Source organism: Watersipora subatra, chromosome 5 (assembly GCF_963576615.1).
Source record: "Watersipora subatra chromosome 5, tzWatSuba1.1, whole genome shotgun sequence".
NCBI lineage: Eukaryota > Metazoa > Bryozoa > Gymnolaemata > Cheilostomatida > Watersiporidae > Watersipora > Watersipora subatra.
In genome coordinates, this window is record NC_088712.1 from 16,457,573 (window position 1) to 16,482,921 (window position 25,349).

Below are 25,349 nucleotides of genomic sequence, written 5' to 3' on the forward strand. Positions count from 1 at the left end.
AAAGCAGCATTCGGTGTCGTAGAAATAAAGAGTTTAGTTCAACTAAGACATCTGAAGAGCCAAATTCAACACTAAAATTACACATCGTAAATTCTAAAAGTTTTATTTTGAAAAGTTTGAGATTGTATTTTGGGTTATTTATTACACTTTTAGCAGCGCTTTAGAAAAGGGTATCTATTAAATATTAAATAACAAAGCAAATAGAGGGTTTCTCTAAATGACTGTTAGGTTGCTAGCCATGATGTTCAGAAACTCAAAGTATTTTGGATGAATTATGTCAAGTTACCTCTATTAAGTATATTGACAGCTGATATACAATGCGGCTTCTCCAGATCAACTCTCCACCATGGATTCTGTTCATTCTGAGTAGTTATAAGGGAAGAGAGCTCGCCATCAATTGGCATGTAAATCCCATCAACCGCCTTATCACCGCTATATTGGGCAGCATAAAGACTTGACATTTGTGTCTTCTTATCTGAAATTAAATAAAGGATTTTACAAAAAATTGAACTTTGTTAAAATTATTTACACGTAAAAAAGACCTAGGTGGTTTTGAGAAGTTTTTGTCCTTGAACAAAACCGTGATCGATTGCTGTTCTATTTACCAATGCTACATTGAAGATGCTCACTTTATGAGATTTTATGCAAACATCTGAGTCTTTATTTTGATTAGTCAATTCAAAAGCTCTGATTTTTTATAAAGAGCCAGGGCTTTTGAAAAACTAATAGTCGTAGAAAGCCAGGGACCCGCTATTTGTGCTGACATGAATCAGTACTCAATGGGAAAAGCCTCAGTGATGAGAGCGGAGCGGGTAAAATGAGACAGTGAGCTGTGCTTTTGCAGACTGGAAACCTTCAGCATTAATTGGTCTGGACATAAACGCCTATTGTATAGCAACAAGGCTGCTGATTAGCTTCTGCACAGGTTGGCAGTAGGGGCTGTTGTATATGCCTAGAGTTGGTAGTAGTTGCGGTGCTACTGGCACAAAAGTCATTATTCTTAAACTAGTGTTAGACAATGGCTGATGCACCATCATTTCAGATTTTTGCTGCGTAACAACATATTCATGGTTTTGCTGAGAAGTCTAACAAGAAAACCTTGGACATAATTTTTTTACTAGTTAATTTTTTATCTTTTCACATCACTGAAAAGAAAAACTTCCGAGCCTGACATATTTTCGTGTCTTCAAAAATTGATAAGAGCTGTACATTTTCGGTTTCCTTCATACTATGCGTAGTATTCTCTTACCAATAGTGTTCAAATTATTGTTCAAATAAAGCACTAGCTGTCTAAAATGTTTTGCTATATTCAACTCAAACATAGCTAAAAATTATGTACGTGTACAGTAATTACCTGATAATCCAATCTATATAATAATAAGAACGCCCTGTCAAATCTTAACATGGCTAGCCATGATGATGAAGGAGCCAGAGATATGAGGTGTGTATATATTTTTGAAGGCCAAATTTATTCTTAGGTACGTAATTATTCTACTAACAATATTCACCAGGTTTCCATACGTTGAACAGATTTGGAGTTGACCACTGCCGATTAATTCACATCTTTCCTTTCTAACGATTAATAAAGTTAGAATATACATGCATGGTAGTGTGACAGAGTGCGCCGAATGTTTCACCTCTACCAAGGAAAGCTTTCCCTAGATATTATTGATGGAAATTCATTTGCAGAAGCGTTTTTGCGCTGTCAAATATTAATCTTAATGTAAATGCCTTTACACAAATTTTTTCAAACCGAAATGGCATCAAATTCATTTGAGTTTTACCATTTCTATGATTCGGAGTGGATACAATCTAAAGCCTAAGCTTTACAATCTTTGTAATCTAAAGCTGTAATCTAGTTTGTAAACAAAGCTTTGTAATCTAAGCTTTACAGCGGTGTGCATAAACTTGGAATCACCAGTTAAATCTTCAAATATGTATGTTTATATGCTGTTGTCTAAGAAATTCTATGGAGTTAAGTGCCTCAACCCCATCAATATATATATCATTTGAAAGGAAAAATTCTGAAGAACAAGATAATGCCAAATATTCAAAAATATTCTCTGATTTTCATCGCTGGGGGTGGATCTACCGAAAGGCAGACTTATTGCAGGCTATGAATGTTGTTAGTGAAAATTGATAAAATAGGATACAAACAAACGCTTTTATACAAATTGGTGGCCCTGAAAAGGGCCGTTGGGTTATTGTTGGTCTTCAGAAAGACTGGTAAAGTGTCTTGAGCTGAGCATTAGTATTTTATTGGCCAGCCCTTGTTCTTGATCACCATCTGACACCGTCGAGGCATGCTGTTTACCAACTTTCTGAGCAAATAAAATTGCTAATCTGTTTAATAGGATTAATATAAATCACTCAGAAATGATTGTGTTAAATCAATCAATGCATTGTTTGAAAGCACATCTTCTGCTGATCAGATTGATATATAATATCTGGCATGGCATCATAATTGGCGGGAAAATAGAAAGCAAATGGAAGATCCATTCGATATAGAGTGAACAAAACAATGTGATTCCAAGTTTATGCACACCACTGTACAAAAAATAATTTAGACTGAGAGTCAAAACACTACAGATTGTACAACAGTAAGATCACCTACGTACATGTATATAATCATTTGCAATCTAGTGTTTTGAAAAGAAATACTTAGAAGTCCAATGGTACTTCAAAACAAACTTAAATAATTATGCTGAGGAAGCGAGCGAACAAGGAAAGCTTTAACAATAAACTACTATAACACACTACAGATGTCATCCCGCATCTTAGTATCACTAAATTAGTGGTTTAGATGGCACCATTAATACCACTTATTAGCAGGTATTATTAGTACCACTCATGATGTGGTTTTATTAGCATCACTCTTACAGATATATTTATCTTGATGATTTATTATAAAATATCTATAATGCAGCAACCTAATTATAGCATTGTTTAAAACTACTCAAGCAGTAGTATTAGTTTATTACCACTAGTGGTGTGGTAGCAATTAAAACCCAAACAAAACCCGTACTGGCTTGGCAGTCACCGTGGATATTCTATGACTATAGCAATTTAGAAGGCTTGCCATTTTATGCTAACACATCATATTTCACGTAATGTGAGTGTAAGAAAGTTTACAAAACAGAAAGAACAGTAATATTATCATGATATATTATAATATTATATATTATTCATTACAGTTATATAGCATTTGTCTAAAAGGCAAAGAGTTATTTCCTACCACTCATACTGTGGTATTAGCTAATATCACACCACGAGTGGTGATAATTAATATACTGCATGAGTGATTTTAAAATGACCTCTCTCATACCACTGAACAAGCCATATTATTCATACAGCTTTATAAGTAGTATTAATGGGGGGGGGGGGGATAAACTGCACTACCTGCCAATTAGTCTGCATTGTTTACAGTATTATGTTTGACTTATCTTTAAAGAAGATAAGAGAACCGGCTTTCCAAACCAAATTTTAAGTGGTTAGTCTAAGCAGACGACTTCATATGCACATTTCCTAATTGGTTTGATCCAAAATCAAAATGTCTGATTCAATTCACACTGTTTTTGCAATCTCTTTTTCAGACTGGATAATGTGAGTTGTTATATATATATATATATATATATATATATATATATATATATATATATATATATATATATATATATATATATATATATATATATATATACATATATATATAAATATGTATGTATATATATGTATACATAAATATATATATATAAATATATATGTATACATATATATATATATAAATATATATGTATACATATACCTGTACATATATAAATCTCAGTTTTTTATGTTCTTTTTAAATCCTGTGTTTAGTTACAGCAATGAAAATCTAGCAACAAAGAATCTGCATAGGAATGATTTTGGGACCTTCGGATCTAGAAGCAGCGAACTTTACTATTAAGCTACATGGAATAAAATGGATTCATTCAGCAAATAGATCTTACATTGGTTAAGATGCTCGTGCTTAAGATGCTCACTTGGGGTTAATAACTAGCACTGTTAACGATTATGCGTAATGATTGTTAAGCTTGCCCAAAACATCAGTGTCATTTTAGTTAATATTTTAGTTAAGATCTGGCTTTTCAGCTAAAATGCCCCAAAATCATTAGACAATTATTTTCTTATTGGTGTAATGCTGAGTGTTCAACTAGTTGTTGTATATAATTAATGTTTGTTTTTGGGTAGCCAATTTAATCCTGCTCTTTTTAGCAAAGCGTCAATATGAACCATTTTAAATTACATATTTTTCTTCTTAGTGCAATTCAAACTGTTATTAGGTACTAAATTTTGTTGAAGACATTATATAACTTAGGGAATGTTTAAGAAGTAAGTGTTACAATGTTGCACAGGAATTTATACCTGAAATGACTTCAGCAGTACTAGCTGTGTTTTACTACACCTAAAACTCTACTAAAACATAAAAACATGCATCAAGTACCTCTAGCAAGCTGTGTATTCATGATGATTCTATAACCGTCAACAGTACTTCCACTTGCTGTAGTTACTGAAGAATCAGTTGCAGAGATATTGACAGCGGAGCACATACCATCATGTATGTCGTATACAAATGCTTCACATGTCAAAATACGTGCACACATAAAGGCGCATCCAATTAACTCTCTGATGCCGTATATTATTACTTCACTTTTAGTGTGTGCTGAAACTTTCTGTCTTTCAAATGTGACATTACATCCTGCACTTGCCTGAGCAACACGGGAGAGGATAATTATCCAATATCCTGCAAAATTCAAAATATTTCACGCTGCTTTTCTGAAAAATCCACAATGATGTAAAGCGTCTAGTGAAAAAAATAAATGTGCTAAATAAAAACTTGCCTTGCTCTTTGCCTTCATTATACATGTAATTATATTCAAACTCAGTAGACATCAGCCTTAAATTCACTGGATAAAAGAAAGTTTAGGCAAACATAAATTTGTGAATGGCATGGCAGACGCTATCAGGTAATTTAAAATTTTTTGATGTTTCGGCCTTTTGTCCCGTTAAAACAGGCTACTTCATTTGTACCAAGTATACTATAAGCCAATTTACCTCAAATAAAAATAGTTTGTCGTTTGATACAACTTGTCTGAGCTCTAATAGCAGCGTTGTTCTGAATGCAAACAGTACCAAGGTTAGACCTTTTAATGACACTAGGTAAAGGTTTGCTATTTATGTTGCAGGCTCCATCATAAACTTAAAATACATAAATGTCTCAAACCCATGATGGGCTTTGAAAATTGTTTGTTGCGAAATCAACGATAGTAGTAGCACTTTGAGGCAACTCCAATTTTATTTCTAGTGGGCACTTTCGTTTTTAAAGGAATTCCAGTTTTTGCAACTGTGAGATGCCAATAATTTTGACTTAAAATATAAAGTCTATTTGCAAAGAGTCAATAACAATTGTTTTAGCAAACTATTCTTGTTAGAGATTATTTTATGCTGACTTTACAACTCAAAACAATTGTAAAACTGTTAAAATGATCATAATCCATTTAATATTCCATCATAATCCATATCATAATCCATATATTTATATATATATATATATATATATATATATATATATATATATATATATATATATATATATATATATATATTTGTATGTATGTGTGTGTATATATATACATATATACATGTATATATGCATAATATATACAAGATGTATACATACATATATATGTATGTTTTATATCTATGTGTGTATACATATGCTTATTCATATGTATAAATATATGAACGATTATTGTGTCTTTTGAAAAAGTGCTCAATAGTAAAACTAGAGCTGACTAAAATCAAATTTGGTAAAAGTTAGCAAAATGGTTAAAGCATTTTACTACTAAACAGTTTCGTCCACGGTAGGTGCACTCTTCAGGTAAAATGACCAAAGGCTGGTAAAATGAATAAACGCAAGCTAAGCATTTATAGGTTTAAAAAATAGGATTATGATACGCTATAAACGAATGTTGTATGATAACAAAATTGATATAACGTTACCCAGTCTGTGCTTTCGTGCATGTCTACATGTTGATATCATTTTTAATCTGTTGTTTAATGTGGATAGCTGTGGCTCGTGAACTATATATAATTTTTCCCATTGACAGAGGTTGCATAGTTTTGTAGATCGATTAAAAGAAGATCCATGCTTGACAATTTTCCTGCTTATGTTATAGTTAATGCCACTCTCTTTCACCTTCCGTGTGTATTCGCTCAGTTTAGTGGAGTTTTTCTTGTTGGCAGAATAGAAATTTGTGGAAGCATTTCCTGTTTAGTGGGCATTGACCCACGTTGCGGCAGTTACCTTTCTTTGTTGGTGTGGAAATTGGTTTAGACACATTCTTATTATGCTTGTTTACAATATATTTCATATTAGGACTGCAGATCAGCTACAGCTAATCATAAGCAAATAAATATGATCCTTATTTATTTATCATCTATATTTATTAAAATATCTATTAAATATCATAATATATATATATGTTTATATATATATAATTATATATACATAGCCCAAATACCGACAGCAATTAACTCAGGTGAGTTGCAGAAAAGTGCGCTATTGGGAACAGCTAAGATCTTGAGGCAAATGCTCAAACTCCCAGGTCTCTGGTAGGAGACCCGAGTTAGAGCAGAAATTACCACCCATACGAGTTAACCAGGGTGAGGAAACAATTTTATATATGTATATATATGTGATCTACTGTGTATAACTCATATGCGATCTACTTAAAACTGGTAATATAAAGTTCAGATTGAATAGAAACTAAGTTTTAAATGGTGTATAAAAAATTGTGCACACAACTTTTAGGAAGTTGCAAATGAGATTCTTCTCTTTATCCTGGTCTTAAAACAAACCGCAAGCAAGTTTTTGCTTTGAAAAACATTACAGAGAAAACAAGCAGAATTTTGATCCTCTATATGCAATACTTTCCATAACTACAAAGAAAAAGTACAAATGCTTGTCACGCAAGAATCTTCTTAGCGTCGGAGTGATAGTTCTACTTTTTCAAAGCTTACCACAAAAAAAATCGAAACTGAACAAGATTATAGACGCTGAAGCTTTGTTCGATTTTTCGTATTAGTCATCAAAAAACAAACCGTGTAATACAGGCTTCAATAAATTTTTTTATCACTGTTTCAGAACTGGCTAAAGATTTATCAACTTAAATGGTTTTCGTACAAAATATGTCTCATACTTATTTTATTTTGCTATCAATTGCGATTTGTTTTTCGAAAGGTTTCCATTTTTTACAAAAACTTATTTGATTATGAGCCGATTTATATATATTAAACAGTTTATTCAAATCTATTACATAAAGATTTAAAATTTCCTACTTTTTGGTACATAACTCATGGATACTGACCTACATTGATGAGGATTTTCGGGGTTCAAAAGAGTTAAAAACAATCAAGTACTTTCAACGCTAGATCTACACAACTTCCAAGTATTACAATGTAGTTTATTATTCCTCTGTGTGAATCTCAACCTCAAAAATTTAAAACAATTTATGGAAAAAAATTGGAAATGTTGTAGCAAAGCGATAAGCCTTATTTAGTACAAACCTCTAACAGATGTAAATGTAACTAATTACATGTAGATAATTCAAGTTTCATGTTAATCTCAACTTTATGAAAATAGCTTTGGCTATAGAATATTAAAAGTTTCCTTTACAAAATAATTCACAAAAAATTTTATCACTCATAGCAAACAAAGTGAACCACTAAGCTAGCTCTGACTATAAACCTAAAAATGTTGCTTTGTTTTGAAATCACAGACTGCACAAGCCTATTCTGATATTTAATTTCATTGAAAACAAATACTATCACATATGTGTATATGAATAGTGTATTTAACATTATTATTGATTTCAGTTAACTCTCTTTAAACAAAAATGCTGCCAAACAAATTTTGAACAGCTTGCTATTTATATAGCAAATTAGGATATGTATAAAAAGAAATAAGCTCTAAAACTTTGTTGAAAGCTGAGTGAATAGGAAATTAACAGAAATTATAACAACCAGTATTAATCTTCTGCCATTGATCCTAATGTACTTAGACAAACAGACACAATTTTAACCCAGAGTAGAAAACCCAGTATTAGACTGCTGTCAAAAATCATTGTTTACAAGAGTAAACAAACATAGATCTTGTCATTAGAAACACAATATATTATTGCTGTCCTGGTAATTACGACTTTTCCAATAACATTGTAGAATGAAAAAATATGTGTTTAGCTTGTGAAAAATATTTCTGATGTATTATGAATAAAGACGCTTTCTAAGCATCTTTAGAGCTAATTGGTATTGCATTGCTTTTATATATAGGGTGATGCTACTTGAACAGTTTTCGACCTATATATGTGTAGTTATTTTTAGTTTATTATATATGTTTTTACCAAAGAGCTTATTTTTTAAACTTGCATTTTGCCCGAGATTAAATTGACAACATTTACATCACATTCAACGTAAAAAGTTTTTTCTGATTTCAAAAGAGTTGATTTTTATTATATTTTCAGGATGGATTTTATGTAAACAAGGCTTATATTGCATATTATAATATATGCTTTTACTAGTTACCTGAATGATTAATCATTTTGCGTTATTTATATGAAGCAAAGCTTGTTAAAAGATATAAAGCGTCTAAAAAACTGACAGCAGCTGATAACTAAGTACATTTTCTTTTCGAAGTAATTTAAAACCTCTAATTGTACATGTAACACCTTCTATCTGTACGCCACCTCCAAATGACCGTCACCTTGAAACAAAGGTTGAAAAATAGAACACTATTTGATCACCCTCTTGGAATTATTTTATCCTTACAAGCTCGTAATATCAATTGATCAGTAGAAAAGTGTCCATTAAATCGCATTAATAATTAATTGTTTCCAGCATTTACAATCGATTCTCTAAGTGTCCTACTCTGAAGCTTCTCTTTTATTTTTGTTAAAATTTTCAAAACAACACCATAGAAACTTTTATTAACTGCCTCAGGCTAATAGCAGTTCTTTGTTTAACGCAGTTTCGATATTGCAAAGTATATGTAAATAAATAAAGTTTACATTTACGATGGTAGCAAATTACATTTAGCGAGCAGAACTTTTATGTGTCACAGTTGCGCTTAATGCTACGTGTAAAAGTTTTGTTACGCTAACAGATATTTTAGACGCTAATATTGAATAGCTCAGCAGTGCAGAAAAAGATTTGAGGTCAGAATACAAAGTGAGAGCTACTAAACAACCAAAATATGTTTGTTCTATCAAAATAAACAATCCGACAGCAGCTATCTAAGCAGAAGATTAAGGCTAACAATTGACACCAACTTGAGAGGAAGGGTTGAAAAATAGAACGCTATTGTGTTCAATTAGAGGTTTTACGGTTTTATATATACATCGCTTACAACTAAAGGAATTACCAATATATATACTAAGTTATATACTTATGAATATCAAATATTATACAGGTTTTATGTAAAATAAATAAATCTTTATGAGCTGTTCAACTGCAAAACTAACTTATAAGTTCAGAGCATTCAGAATTATTCATAGTTTATGTAAATCCTAAAATACTGAGTTAGTGAGTCTCAGTTAAAATAACGAGTTTCTGTGTTTTTCGTCTTAAAATAAAGCTGTTAGCAATCATTTAATTAAGTTTATTTTTTTTATTTTGTGTAATCTAGAAGCAAAATATGCTGATGCTTTTACCGTTTGCATAGAACTTAATGACAAGAATATGTATCAAAAGCTATTTAAATTTCCGAACACTCAGGAGAAATGTGATTCTGAATTTATACAATTAATTTTTCAGAAGTTTTTACATATATATCGTTTAATAGGTGATTATTTTAAAGATGAAAAATTTGTACTGACCTGAAAGCTTCATGGTCTTACTTGACTAAAATTTGAACTTGGTTGGTACTTGCTCAGCCTTCTTTTAAACTAAGGTGAAACTTCGGCAATTCCAAACAATGTCATCTTGTTTAGCTCTTTTAAAACTGTGATAGAATGCACTATAGTACCTGGGTTACAAGCATTGATTAGTTGGCTCTGCTAGCAACAGCTGTGAGACAAAGATGCATTGATACATATTCTAGCAAGGTAAAAATGTTTATTTTATGTCATGTCTAATGTCGATGAGGTCAATAATCAGGTTTTACCTTTCATAGTGACGCTTGTATTTTGTCCTGTACAACTATTGATTTTTAGCATGCTCTAAATAAATCATATTTGAGGTAGGCAGTTATCTGCCTGTTATGTCAATACTTGCATAGAACAATGTAAATATTATGGACAAAAGAGTAATTATTATTAACTATCAAAAGTCCATATGGCAAAAACTCTTCCAACACTATTCAAACCAATAAACCTATGTTGCTTTTAACAACTTTTGAGCATGTGAACCACACACTGTTCATTTAAAAAGTTTTAGAATGTTTCAAATTTGTTTATAATTACACAAAAGCTGCAAATTGTGTGCAGAAGTTTTCACAACTTTACTTGAAAACGTGATCTCTGATGATCCAGCTAAACATCAGTTGTGTCTTTCTTATTTATTCAATTACTGGCAAAGCAGTCATTCTATGATATACTGTAATTCTATATTTATTTTAAAACAGCTGAGTTCATTAAAACATTTAAAGCCACTGTTAAAAGTAAGTTAAAATACTGCTTTGTAGCAGATTTATACCAACAACTTTTCACTTGGTATTTCAACTCTGTTACACTTGCGCCAATTTCTTCCTATCATTCCTGAATAACTGCACACATAATTATTCTCTGTGCTTTATCGGCATACCTAATGATTTTTAACGGCAAATGAAACAACGATGTACTAGTACTAAATGAGTTCAGCTTTACTCAGGCTAACCATATGTTTTTTAGTAATCTTCAATTTTATGCTCTTCTATGACCATCTATTTACCGAAAGTGTAACTAGTATGATATGGTAAGGCTTCTTGTAGTTGTTAAATTGCTTCTATCAACTGTGCTGTAATCTTTTGAGCTAGCTGAAAAACTGCCCAGAGTATCAATGTAGATCAAAACCATTTCTAATGAATTGTTTTCAGTGCCTAAACTCAGTTAAAAGCAGAAAACATGTTGTAAATTATTTGAAAGGTGCTATTGCATATGAACATAAGGCAAAGGTTCAGCTGTTTAGCTGTACTTAAAAAGCAAGAAAACATAAAATTGTTTTACAATAGCTATCATTTTTACTGTATGTCAGTTACAATATTATTAGGTCAAATTCTGTTTTTTTTTAATTCTAACACACCATTTAGTTTTAACGTATATTTGTTAAAGTTTATAACTTTTTGAATTTTTTCATATTTTATCACTACACACCTATAACCCCATTTAGACTAACTTTATACACTGTCTAGGCATTAGCCAAAGGCGCTATCACAGAATTCTATGCAGGCAGGTACATGATTCTATGCCATGATGAGGCAGTTACATGAGTCTATGTCATGGTGTGGCATGTACATGATTCTATGCCATGATGTGACAGGTACACGAGTCTTGATAATAACTGGTTTATTTAATCAGTTGTGTTGCCCACTTTTAGGCTGACTTTATAGAAACTATTCTTCCGTTTGTATTTTCCAACAAAAATTAACTCACTCAAAGTTGTTTTTTGCTGATATTATCAGCAAATATTGGTATTTTTCATCATTTGCAACTTTTTTGATATTTGATTTGATTGATAGGGTGTTCCAAAATTAAAATTGATAAACATGATTACAATTAGAACACTCAGTTCAGTTAGAAGTGCAATTATAACATCTAGTAGCAAAGAAACCAGGAGAGTAGAAAGGTTTAACTCTTCATCTTGAATGCAATGGCCGATATCTCCTGTATCAAAGTTAGTAATTAGTGACATCATTTTGTACATACTTTTCTTCTGAGCACTTTAATCTCAATCAAGCTTTATCAAATTTATCCTATAGAAAATATTGGCAATCTTATCCCGTCGATCATGAAACATGATCTCAATGATCACCGGCTTCTAATACTTTTTGATAAAACTTACCAAAACCTGGGTAACTTCAGTTTCAAAGCAAGGAGCCTAAATTCATCAGAGTTTAAACTGATGTTTGACTTAATTACATTCAAGCGTTAGCCTACCACAATTAGTAACAATGCATCAGACAAATGACAACAAAATTGGAAAACATTTGTGTAATATTCAAACCTGTCTCTAAAATGACTCGATAAAATATTTCTGAAATATGTCCTTTTTGTACATGTTTATAAAAAGCAATTACAGTGAGAGTAAGAAAGCAAATATACTAAAACCTATTCAACATTATATATGCTGTTAGTTAGATTAGCTTATGCTATGGTTTGATTCACCAATTTGCTATTAAATCAATACTTTACAAATTGATGTTCATAACCAGGTGTCTAAGGTGACCCAAAAGTAAAGATTTTATTATCGACTCCAAATTCTTTATAGTTTAGCTTATATAGTTCTTTCTTCACCTGTTGTATAGCAATCATCCAATTTAATAATATATGTAATTTTCACAAAAATATTTCATAGTGCAAAGGATTTTGGAAAATTTAAAGCAAAGTAATATGAGATCTCACAACCATTTATTCTGTGATACAAAGCCTTAACCCAATTAGCAAATAGTGAAAAAGCAGCATCCTGTATCAAGGAATAACCGAGTTAAAATGTATATTCCGAAATGTAAATGAGATGAATGATTTTTTCAATGTATCTAAACTTGTCTAAGACTGAGAGTGGCTTGTAACATAGATGAGGGCTTTATGCTTGTTTGTAGATTCATCTCATCAAATGTGTTGTAATTTTTCAAGCTAGCTTAAAAAAACTAATCAAGGTATATATAATGGAAAATATTTATATAAATTTTATTTTCACACTCAAACTTGTTTAAAAGTAGATAATGCTGCATAACACTTTACATATGCCAAAATAATCTCAGAATTGTGAATTCGTTTATGTACCACATACAGCAATTGGTTTAAACTAGTGAATAGCAATAAAACACAGTTCATCAAACAGTCGTTATATTTTTATAATCTCAAACAGATATAAGAATAGTGTTTGGTAATTAAATCTGCCACAGAAAGCATGGGTTGAGAAGTTTTTTTCTCAAAATGTGCTTCTAGCAGTCACACTGACAGCTCTCTCTCTCTACATGACCATCACAACTTTCATCAACACAGGTGCTACCATCTTTACATCCTGGTCGCATGCATCTAAACACTGAGCCCATAAATAACCACTGCGTCTGCATCTACATGGTCCGCGGTTTGCACGGCAAAAACCAGAACGATATCTTCTTACTTCACAAGAAGTATTGCATTTATCATCGAAACAAAGCTCACAGTTTTGGCATTCACACTTTCTGTCATTAAAAGTTCCTCCTCCACAATCAAAACGGTCCAAACAGAGTTGAGAGCATCATTTATCATTACATCTTGGATGAAGTCTCACTTGGGTTTTTCAAAACCTTCAAAACATGTTGACACGCTAAACAGTAAGAATTATTAAAATTGTTGAAAAACTTTTCACAAAAGAGAAACACAAATATAAATATATTTGTGTTTCTTCTGTGTTTGGTTCTTCTTAGTTGTTTAAGTCACTTTTGGTAACAAAACTTTACTTTTTCAGCACATCAATAGTAAACTTTATGATTTCTCTAAACTAGGTAAAAACTAATATTTACTATTACTACAAATTGACAGAAAATAAAATGGAAATTAATTATTCAATGCAATAAAGTTTTAAGCCAAGTTGCAATCACCCTGAATTTGATATTTTATTAACTCTATTATGTTATTTGGTCTTGCGAGCTATTGGATTAAACAGCAGTCCTTATGAATTGTTCAAAACTTTTTAGCCGTTCAGTTGATTCTCCAATATTTAGCTGCACCCTGACAATATTCCAAGAACAAGGTAATTTTTTATAAATGAAATTTTTTCTCAAATTCAACAGTCTATATTCAGTATGAGTTTTTATAAAAAAGGAAAAAAGATCTGCTTCCTTTGATCAGCAACATATTCTTTATACCATACGGCCACATTACATCTAAAAAAAATAGTGCTGGTATCTGTCAAAACTGTGATTAATCGATTCTATACACAAAGAAAAACCAGCAAAGCAGAAAAAAACACAGAAGCTACTCATTTTAAAATTGATTAACTTACAAACTGCTATTTGATCAACAAGAACTAGAAAGAATCCACTTCTGATGATCATCTTTTCTTCTAAAATGACTGCTGATTCGCTCGATCTAAGGAATAACAAATGCTTCATAATAACTAATGCTACATTGAAGGACTCAAAATATAATTATTAGCAAAATAAATACCATTTAAAAAAAACAGCTAAAATTTTAAAATATATTTATACTAAATATGTTGTTTTGGAAATGACCTACATGTATGTACCAGGTAATAGTAGAAGTCACCTGTATTCAAACTTTGAGGCTGTCAAGTCTGATAACAGAACTAGCATATTTATATCATCAACAGATACTGCAGATGCCAACAAATGATTAACTGTTTTTTTATGCTTACATCATTATTAGAATATTTCTTTTCATCAATAGACTGACTTAAGAATTTAATGTTGTAAGGCTTGACATTAGATTCTTTAAAAAATGATCTATCTGTTTATTGATTTTAATGTTTTCTGAGTATCTATCTGATGCTGAAATGTTGCTACATATGTCGTAATTGTTTGTGGTTTGCGTTGATTAAGCTGGGTCACATTGTATTGGCCTCATGCCCTTCACATGAAGATTCTAAAAGTCAACTCTAATTAAAAATTAAAGAAAAAAATACTAAATAAATTATTTGAAGCGTTTTATTTTATGACAGACTCATAAAACACAGAGTTACTCAGGTAAAATATGACAAAAACATTCTGTCTTGCTGGCAGTCATATTTACTAGCACCTTGACATCTTAGTGCGCACTGAGATAACTTTGAGTGTAATAACCCCTCTACATGTAAAATTATGGTGGAAGGCTGGTGCATACATGAAGTTGACTGGAACAGTTGTTGGAATGTTGGTCGTTCACGAAAAAGTTATGAATTCGAATTTTGTAAGAAGTATTTTTCCTACTTTCAGCCGTATCTGTAAACAGGCAGAGATATTCTATCTCAACCTCTAAATCTAGCTCTTAAAATTTATTAAGATTATTCAACGTCAGTAAAATAGTTTATTTGAAAGTGAATTTTTTTAATATAATTGCACTTGAAGCTCTAGTAAATCGTTGCAAATTTCCCTGCATTTATTTAACAAAATATAAATGTCAATGTCAATTGTTGACATATAAGAAATTTTATTATTTAAGAAATTTTACTGATTAAATAATGCGCCAATAGCAAAACAGCAAACTTTTTGAAAATTATGCTAAAGTCATCATCCAAAGTATTAACATTCCTCATCATTATGTGATCAATTAGTCTTTAGCCTTTTACCCCTCCCCTCTGTGCTGTCCAGATCAGAAATAATCAATGTCAAATGATTTTTCCAAAGAATTTATATTTATTCAAAACATTTATCTAAACTAAAACTATTCCAGCAGTTTCTTGGGGTGTGTAAAGCAAAAGCTTTTTTGAAGAAAAATCTAGAGTCAGCGGCTGAGGTCTAACTCTCTGATGCCCTTTGTCATTTTTACTTTGAGTTCAGACAAAGCTACAAAGCTCAAAGCTACAAAAGTATATTTACACTTACCTTATTGATACGGTAGATAAAAAGGCATAATCAGTTATGATGCATTTTAAACCACGAAAGGCTTTAAAGGAGACAGTTTTGAGTTAGTAGATTTAACCATATGTTTAAGAATGTTCAACTATGTTATAGTGTTATTGTACTATGTGTGTTGCATTGGTTAAACTGAAACGTTCCCTAAAAGAGAATCTGTGATTACAATGTTGTAATATATTGTAAATTGAAAAGCGCTAATTTTCAGATTACCAAAAAATTATTTACATGGTTTGTGTAGAAATAAATATAAAAAGATGAACAGGAAAACAACTTCTTGTTCCTATTCATACATGTAATAAATAGTCTCCCTCACGTTGTTACTCTTATGGAGAATTTAAATATTATTGACATACTTTCCGGATGATGATTTTTAAGCATACCTTATTTTATATAAATCCCAGTGTCTGTCAGTTGTCGTTTATCAGTCCAGTTACAACAATAAAGCTTAAAAATACATTTTTTGAGAATTTCAACTCGGAACATTCAAATCACAAGTTTACTCATAAGCATGTGTAACCACCAAAGTAAGTAGCTCTTGCATTCTGAACAGTATATCTTTCCTCATCACAGTTGCGCACGCTAAACATATTTTTTTATTATTACATAATACTATCTTTAGGTTTTTATTTACTCTAGAAATTTAAAAAGCATTTACTATGATTCAATAACTGTTTTTTAATTTATAATTTTCCAATAACCGCTTGAAATTTCAATGCGCCACAACATTCCTGCTTTCAGTTGTTCATAAGGTTAATTCGCAGCACCTATACGGGCTAAATACTTTTTTCAAAGAAATTTTATTATCTTAAGTTGGAATTGCTTCTAGATTATCTTTTCATGTGGTGAGAAAAACTCTTAAACAAAGACAAACTAATATCTCATTTTTATATTTTTTTCGGTTCCAGGAGGTACCAGTGCTGTAGTACCTAAGGTATAAAAAACGCCTCTGCTGCAAGATTAACTATTTTTTACACACACACACTTCTACTATCTAATTGTTATCATTAATGCAACATTATATTTATTGAAATTTTTTTTTATTTTGGGTTAATTTTATCAAATCACTTTTTATTAGGATTATAGCAAAACAGACAATATGTAATCATCACTTGCTAATTATTTTACCCTCACATTTAAATACCTTTACAGTTGTTAAGTTTTTCTCTCAATTTGTTTGAACTGTTCAAAAGGACGTTTCCTCATGGCATGAAGTTTTGAGTTACAATTGTTTAAAACAGTTTGAAAACCTTTTTATTACGTAAGCCGGACGTTCATCTAGTCTTTAGTATAACAACAGTCAGGTCTGCCCATTTGCATCTTAGCCACGCTGAAGGACATCGAGAGAAAAGGTTCATAGCACACAAGAATCCAACCTAACTTTGACTTTCAAAACAAAAGCAGAACAATATGTGTCACTCAATCTGTTTTTCACATTTAAGAATGATTTTACACCTGGTTATTAGACATAAATATATTTTCCAAATACCGACTGCACCAAGCTAGCGCTGCATAATACCATACAGGACTACAGCAATAAATATTTTCCAATGAAAATAGAAACAACAGTTTGCCAGTGATGTACAAATTAATATGAGTGAGCACCAAAATTATTAATAAAAAATGTTTTAATAGCACTTTATCTAATATTTTGGAAGTATTATGTCCTAATTAACTACAATGAACCAAAATAAATAGAACAGTGACACTCAATTTTAGATAAACTAGCAGTAGAAAACTGCAAGGCCAGAGTGATTTATTAACAATGGATTGATTACTATGCTCCTATCAGACCTCAACTACTATGATTAAGTGTGGATGATCAAAATACTTGCTTACTCAGGCAGACTGTTATAACTTAGAAATAAACATACACAAATTAGCAACTGTGACAGGATGTTCCTACTTGTGATAGCCACAAGTGACTAAATATTATATGTATATATAGATATATATGTGTATATATAAATATACATATATATAAATATATGTACTATATAGTTTATATAATACATAAAAATATATATATATATTTTTTTTTTTATGTATTATAAAAATTTTTATGTATTATAAACCCGTGAAGTTCGAGTTATCCGTGTTTGACTGTATACATACACACACACACATATATATATATATATATATATATATATATATATATATATATATACTCATGCTACAGACAGTACTGTTTCGGCTATTGAAGCCTCATCAGTGCAGCTCAGAGCTTAGGCAAGGGACATCAATCCCATTACCCATGAGAGTTGACTTCCTGCCACGAAACAACTAAGTTGCCCCACAGACTTTAAGAAAGTCAATGTGCTGGCACCAGAGTGCTCAAATCACAAAAGTGATGAGCTTTGCATATCGCGCTTATACATTGTATATATATATATATATACAGTCAAACATGGATAACTCGTCCACGGATAGCTCGAACACATGGTTAGTTCGAACATTTCCTTTGGTCCGTTCCCACGTAATGATAAATTGCTATAGATAACTTGAACTCAACACTGTTAATTCGAACTGTTTTTTTGCCCAACGGCTACCGAAACGGTTGTTATCGCTTTAGAAAATCACTTTATTCAAAGCCATAGAGGTAAACTTCATCTTTTCGTAATTCATAAGCGTCGTTATTACCACCATCGGCAAAATATTTTTGTCAACGACTTTTCTAAAGGTTTGGTGAAATTTGATTTATACTGCTATACGATGAGTAGCACGGGCTAGCCGGGTCACGCGCGCAAGGATTTGCGCCACGCACATACAAAACAAAAATCGCATGTTGTTTTTGTTTTGTATGTGCGTGGCGAAAATCCTTGAGTGCGTGACCCGGCTAGTCCGTGATGAATAGTTTCCCGACGTTGATTTCATGTTGAATCAACGTCGGAATGTTGAATGTTTAAAACATCTTAAAAATTGTTGTAATTAAACTTTAACGTTGTCTGAGCTACAAAAAACTATTCATCGTTTGACCTAAACACAGAATACGTGTGCACATTCAATAAGTATATATTAAAAAAACGTGAGTGATATAGAATGTACCGTAAAACCTCGTAAAACTTCTAATTGAACTGCCTCGGAGTGTTGCTCTTAACGAATCCCAGGTAAAGTAAGATAATCTTTGCATAAACTTCAAAAAAACGGCAAAATTGATCGTGGGTAGAACCCCAAAAGAAAAAAATGTCTTTTCTTTTGAGCATTCCAACAACGATCAAGTTTTGCCAATGTCAATCTGAAAAACGTCCTGGCAATAACATCACCTCAAACAACAAACCAATCTCAAGTGATAGAGAAATCTCTATACTTTTTCATAAAAACGTTTTAAACCTTACATTAGAAGCATTTAATTTGAAACAAGCCATTTGTGCTTTTGATTTATATTATAGTTTGTATATGTACATGTATCTACTAATAAATAAGTAAATATATGGACTTGTGAGAGTGCTCTGATAACTTGAACGCTCTGATAATTCGAACACTTTTGCTCGGTTCCTTGAAGTTCGAGTTATCCATGTTTGACTGTATATACACAGTCAAACATGGATAACTCGAACTTCACGGGACCGAGCAAAAGTGTTCGAATTATCAGAGCGTTCAAGTTATCAGAGCACTGCCACAAGTCCATGTATTGACTTCTTTATTAGTAGATACATGCACATATACAGACTATAATATAAATCGAAAGCACAAATGACTTGTTTCAAATTAAATCCTTTTAATGTAAAGTTTAAACCGTTTTTGTCAAAAAGTATAGAGATTTTTCTATCACTTGAGATTGGTTTGTGGTTTGAGGTGATGTTATTGCCAGGACGTTTTTTAGATTGGCATTGGCAAAACTTGATCATTGCTGAAATGTTCAAAATAAAATACATCTTTGTCTTTTGAGCGTTTTAAAGCACCCACAATCAATTTTGCCAATTTTTCTTGAAGTTTATGCAAAGATTACCTCACTTTACCTTGCTTCCGAAGGGCGATCGCTAAGCGGATGTTTGGTATAAATCAAATTTCACCAAACCTTTAGAAAAGTCGTTGACAAAAATATTTTGCCGATGGTGGAAATAACGACGCTTATGAATTACGAAAAGTTGAGATTTACATCTACGGCTTGGAATAAAGTGACTTTCTAACGCGATAACAACTGTTTCGGTAGCAGTTGGGCAAAAAACCGTTTGAGGTAACAGTGTGGAGTTTGAGTTATCTATAGCAATTTATCATTACATGGGAACGGACCAAAGAAACCGTTCGAATTAACCATGTGTTTAAGCTATCCGTGGGCGAGTTATCCATGTTTGACTGTATATATAAATATATATATATAAATATATATATATATTTATATATATACATAGATATATACATATAGATATATATATATGCATACATATATATATATACCTATATATATAGATATATATATATATCTATATAGATATATATACAGATAATAGCTGAGACTTTACTGATATAGTACTCAAAGTTGTACATCGAGCCTGTATAAATACAGGCTCGGCAGTATTTATATATACATATATATATATATATATATATATATATATGTATATATATATATATATATATATGTATATATATTTATATATATATATATATATATATATATATATACATGTATATATAAATACTGCCGAGCCTGTATTTATACAGGCTCGATGTACAACTTTGAGTACTATATCAGTAAAGTCTCAGCTATTATCTGTATATATATATATTTATATAGATATATATATCTATATATATAGGTATATATATATGTATGCATATATATATATCTATATGTATATATCTATGTATATATATAAATATATATATATTTATATATATATTTATATATACAGTCAAACATGGATAACTCGCCCACGGATAGCTTAAACACATGGTTAATTCGAACGGTTTCTTTGGTCCGTTCCCATGTAATGATAAATTGCTATAGATAACTCGAACTCCACACTGTTACCTCAAACGGTAACTCAAACGCTCATCACCAATAGCACTAGGGTATTTACACCAACTTAGCGACATATATTGCCTAACGAATTCATTAAGTTTGAGTGGCTTGACTGGTTAAGGGTATATATAGATATATATATATATATATATATATATATATATATATATATATATGTCATGCAAGTGCCAAGTATTACTGGTACTTTGCCAACAAACATTATGCTTTTTAGCTAAAGCTTTATACAAGCTAATATTATATAGTACTGTCTCATGATAGCTATTAATAATGCTTGTAGCTTTTTACAAAGCTTTTCTATGACCAAACATATAAATACTTGGGTTTTCTGTTATCAAATCAGTTGTCTCTGGAGTGTGCAATAAACCATTCCTCTAATTTAATACTCTATTTAATTGCTTCTGTACAGAAACATAACAGAAGCTAATTGGCGACAAGGATTTCTCTTTTGAACAGTTACAAAGAGTTTTGTTCAGATTTTATCATTGATAAAATCGATACAAAGAGTTCTAGTTTATTACAAGAGTAACTGTTCAAAATTGCACCACTACAATGACAGAAGTAGCAGACCTGATCAAGCTAATGCAGAAGCAGCAGGAGGACCAGAGACAGCAGCAAGAGGAGCAGAGAAAGCAGCAAGAAGAGCATAGACAACAGCAGCATGAGGAGTTCAAGCAGCAACAAGAGGAATACAGACGTCAGCAAGATGAAAGAATGGAGGAATACAGACGTCAGCAAGATGAAAGAATGGAGGAGAATAAGAAACTGATGGAGCTACTACTACAAAACCTACAACGGAAACAAGAAACAGCTGCAACCGCTGTTCCAGCCTTCCCAGGTTTTGACCCAACAGCAGAGCTACTAACAGATTACATAGACAGATTCAACACATTCATTGCAGCAAATTCTATTCATCAAGACAAGATTGCTGGCACTTTTCTCACCAACCGACAGCCTACACTCTACAAGCAGCTTAGTAATATGGCAGCTCAGCTTTCAACACCCAAGCAGATCAACGACCTCAACATGGATGAAATACTGGAATTTCTCAAAGACCAGTATGACCCTAAGCGCTTCATTGTTAGAGAGCGTTACAAGTATTGGAGTGACATGCAGAGGAAACCTGGAGAAACTATTCAAGAGTTAGCTGCCAGAATTCGTCAAGATGCAACTACATGTGCCTTCATAGACATTACAGATCCATTAGATGAGGCTCTCAGAACAAGATTTATCTGCTCTGTAAACAATGAAGCAGTTCTCAAATCTCTCTTCAAGGTCAAGGACAATGAACTCAACTTCAACAAAGCTATACAGGTAGCACAGGAAACAGAAGAAGCAGCTAAAGTTGCCAAAGAGACAGTTTATGGAAACTCGTCTAAAGTCAACAAGGTTGCTCAACAGATATCAAGGTACAAACCAATCCAGAAAAACAACTCTACACCTGACAAGCAGAAGGAAGGAAAGCTATGCTACAGATGTGACCGAACTAACCATACAGCGGATGACTGCAGATTCAAAGCAGCCACCTGCAACTTTTGTTCTAAACTAGGTCACATAGAAAGAGCATGCAAGAAAAAGAAATCATCTGCAGCAGAAAAACCAGTGAAGATGATAGAATGCACATCAACCAAGATGGTGAAACTTGCTGAAAACATCAAACTGGAGGGAGACAATTTCACACTTGAACTGGACACTGGAGCATGTGACAACTTCATCTGTAAATCAATATGGGAGAAGCTAGGAAAGCCAAACCTAAAACCTACTACAGTTAACTACAAATCAGCCTCAGGACATCTCATAGAGATGCTTGGCAGATGTGAGCTAACTGCCCAATTGGATGCACAGAAAGAAGTCAGACTACCATTTGTGATTAGTGCTGTACAAGATCTCAACCTACTAGGAAGAACTGCTATACAGCAACTAGGCATCTCTATTGATGACAAGCTACAACAGAACCTTGTATCAACAATCACAGAGAACCAGCCAGATGGGAGGTTACAAATCAAGTGTAAGGAGATGTGCAAAGAATTTCCAGAAATATTCAAAGACGAGCTAGGATGTCTCAAGAACTTTGAACTAGAGATAAACTTCAAACCTTCAACAAAACCAGTCTTCTGCCGACCCAGACCAGTTCCTATTGCCTTGACAGAAGAGCTCAACCAAGCATACGAAGCAGGTGTAGCTAAAGGCATATGGGAACCAACTCAATTCAACCAGTATGGAACACCAGTTGTACCTGTACGCAAATCTACAACAGGTCAAGCTGCAGGGAAGATCAGAGTATGTGGAGACTACTCCAAGACTATCAATAATCAGCTAGAAACACATAGGAAACCTATCCCACTACCAGAAGATCTAATCAGAAAACTAGGTGGAGGCTATTGCTACACAAAGATTGATTTAGCAGATGCCTACAATCAAATATTGTTGGCACCAGAAAGTCAACGACGACTAGCACTATCAACACACCGAGGAGTACTACTACAGAAGAGGTTGCCCTTTGGCATAAGCTCAGCACCAGGGTATTTTCAAGAAATCATGGAGCAACTGACACAAGACCTCCCAGGAGTAGCAGTATACCTAGATGATATACTAGTGAGTGGAGCCAATGCAGAGAGCCATCTACAAAACTTACGTCGACTTCTTCAAAGATTAGAAGAAAGAGGGCTCAGATGTAGAAAAGACAAGTGCTGTTTTGCTCAACCTACAGTAGAGTATCTGGGACACAAACTCACTTCAAAGGGAATCACTAAAGGAAAGAAGGCAGATGCAGTACAACAGATGCCAGTCCCAACAGACTTAACTCAGCTAAGATCTTTCTTAGGAGCTACACAATTCTACAGCAAGTTCATACCCAATCTGTCACAACTCACAGGACCATTGCGCAAACTGACACGCAAAGGAGAGACCTGGAAGTGGGGCACTGAACAAGAAAAGAGCTTCAACAAACTGAAAGATATGCTATCAACTGATAGTGTCTTAGCACACTTCAGCCCAGATCTTGACATTGGAATCTCATGTGATGCTTCAGAAGCTGGACTGGGAGCTGTACTATTTCATCGTTATCCGATGGAAGTGAGAGACCAATAGCCAATGTTTCAAAAACACTGACCAGCACACAGAGGGAATATGGACAAATACAAAAAGAAGCTCTCTCAATCATATTTGCTCTAAAGAAGTATCACCAGTACCTGTATGGTCGTCGGTTTATCTTGGTAACTGACCACAGACCTCTTCTCACACTTCTAGGACCTACCAAAGGAGTTCCAGCTCTAGCAGCCAACAGACTAGCAAGATGGGCACTGGTACTAAATCAGTATGACTACACCATAGAATACAGATCTACCCAGCATCATCAAAATGCAGATGTCCTCTCAAGACTGCCAGTTGGACCTGATAAAGAGTTTGATGCAAGAGAAGATGAGGATGATGTTGATACAGTATGCACTATTTTTCATCAATCCAGAGAAGTCAACCGATCGGCAGAAAAGACAGTTAGCAAGATACACAGCTACAATCTTGGAGCACCATGCTATGCCTTGTATCATGGACCTAGACGCAACAGACAACCTAGATGGGTTCCAGCCATTGTTACTAAGATATATGGAACTCGTAGTCTCAATGTCAAAGTGGTACCAAAGGGACCTACTTGGAGAAGACATGTTGAACAACTTAGACCAAGATACTCAACAGAAGAAGATCAAGACCCTGGAGATAAACCTGATATAACAGAGGAGACAAAACTGCAACTACCAGCCCCTACAACTGTAACAGAGCAACCTCCGTCTAGAAGAAGACCACGCAACCCTCGTTTACCTGATGGAGATGAGTATAGCAGAGACAAACCCCGAAGGTCTAAGAGAACCAGAAAGAACCTTTAGCTTAGTGAGGAGGTGTCATGCAAGTGCCAAGTATTACTGGTACTTTGCCAACAAACATTATGCTTTTTAGCTAAAGCTTCATACAAGCTAATATTATATAGTACTGTCTCATGATAGCTATTAATAATGCTTGTAGCTTTTTACAAAGCTTTTCTATGACCAAACATATAAATACTTGGGTTTTCTGTTATCAAATCAGTTGTCTCTGGAGTGTGCAATAAACCATTTCTCTAATTTAATACTCTATTTAATTGCTTCTGTGCAGAAACATAACAATATATATACCCTTAACCAGTCAAGCCACTCAAACTTAATGAATTCGTTAGGTAATATATGTCGCTAAGTTGGTGTAAATACCCTAGTGCTATTGGTGATGGAACACCGTCACAGAGAGCGGTAGACTCAATTTACACGTAATCAACAGTGAGAACAAATATACAGCTCTTTTTAGTAAGCTTACTCAAATGAGCTATTAAAATGTCCAAAAACAACGGCATGTGATGGACAATTACATTACCGCTCATTGTTTATAAGCTGATTTTGAATATTTGCGCATCACTGGGTATTCCACTAGTTTATTCATATTAATGTTTTTTTACTAGTTTTAACAGTACCTGCTAAGACGGGTGTTTAAAATTAATAATAATTTTGAATCTTGATATTATTAAGATTATTTTTAGTATAAACTTTACGT

At 32.8% G+C, this 25,349-nt stretch overlaps 1 protein-coding gene across 1 annotated transcript in view; it reads right to left on the reverse strand.

Annotated features, from left to right (window-relative positions):
- Positions 1-272: 272 nt before the first annotated feature.
- The window catches only part of LOC137397144 (tigger transposable element-derived protein 6-like), a 35,454-nt gene continuing 10,377 nt past the window's right edge, over positions 273-25,349 (reverse strand). The window contains exon 3 of the mRNA XM_068083433.1: positions 273-475. Coding sequence (XP_067939534.1) covers positions 273-475 — 203 coding nt within the window. The remainder of the gene's footprint in view (positions 476-25,349) is intronic.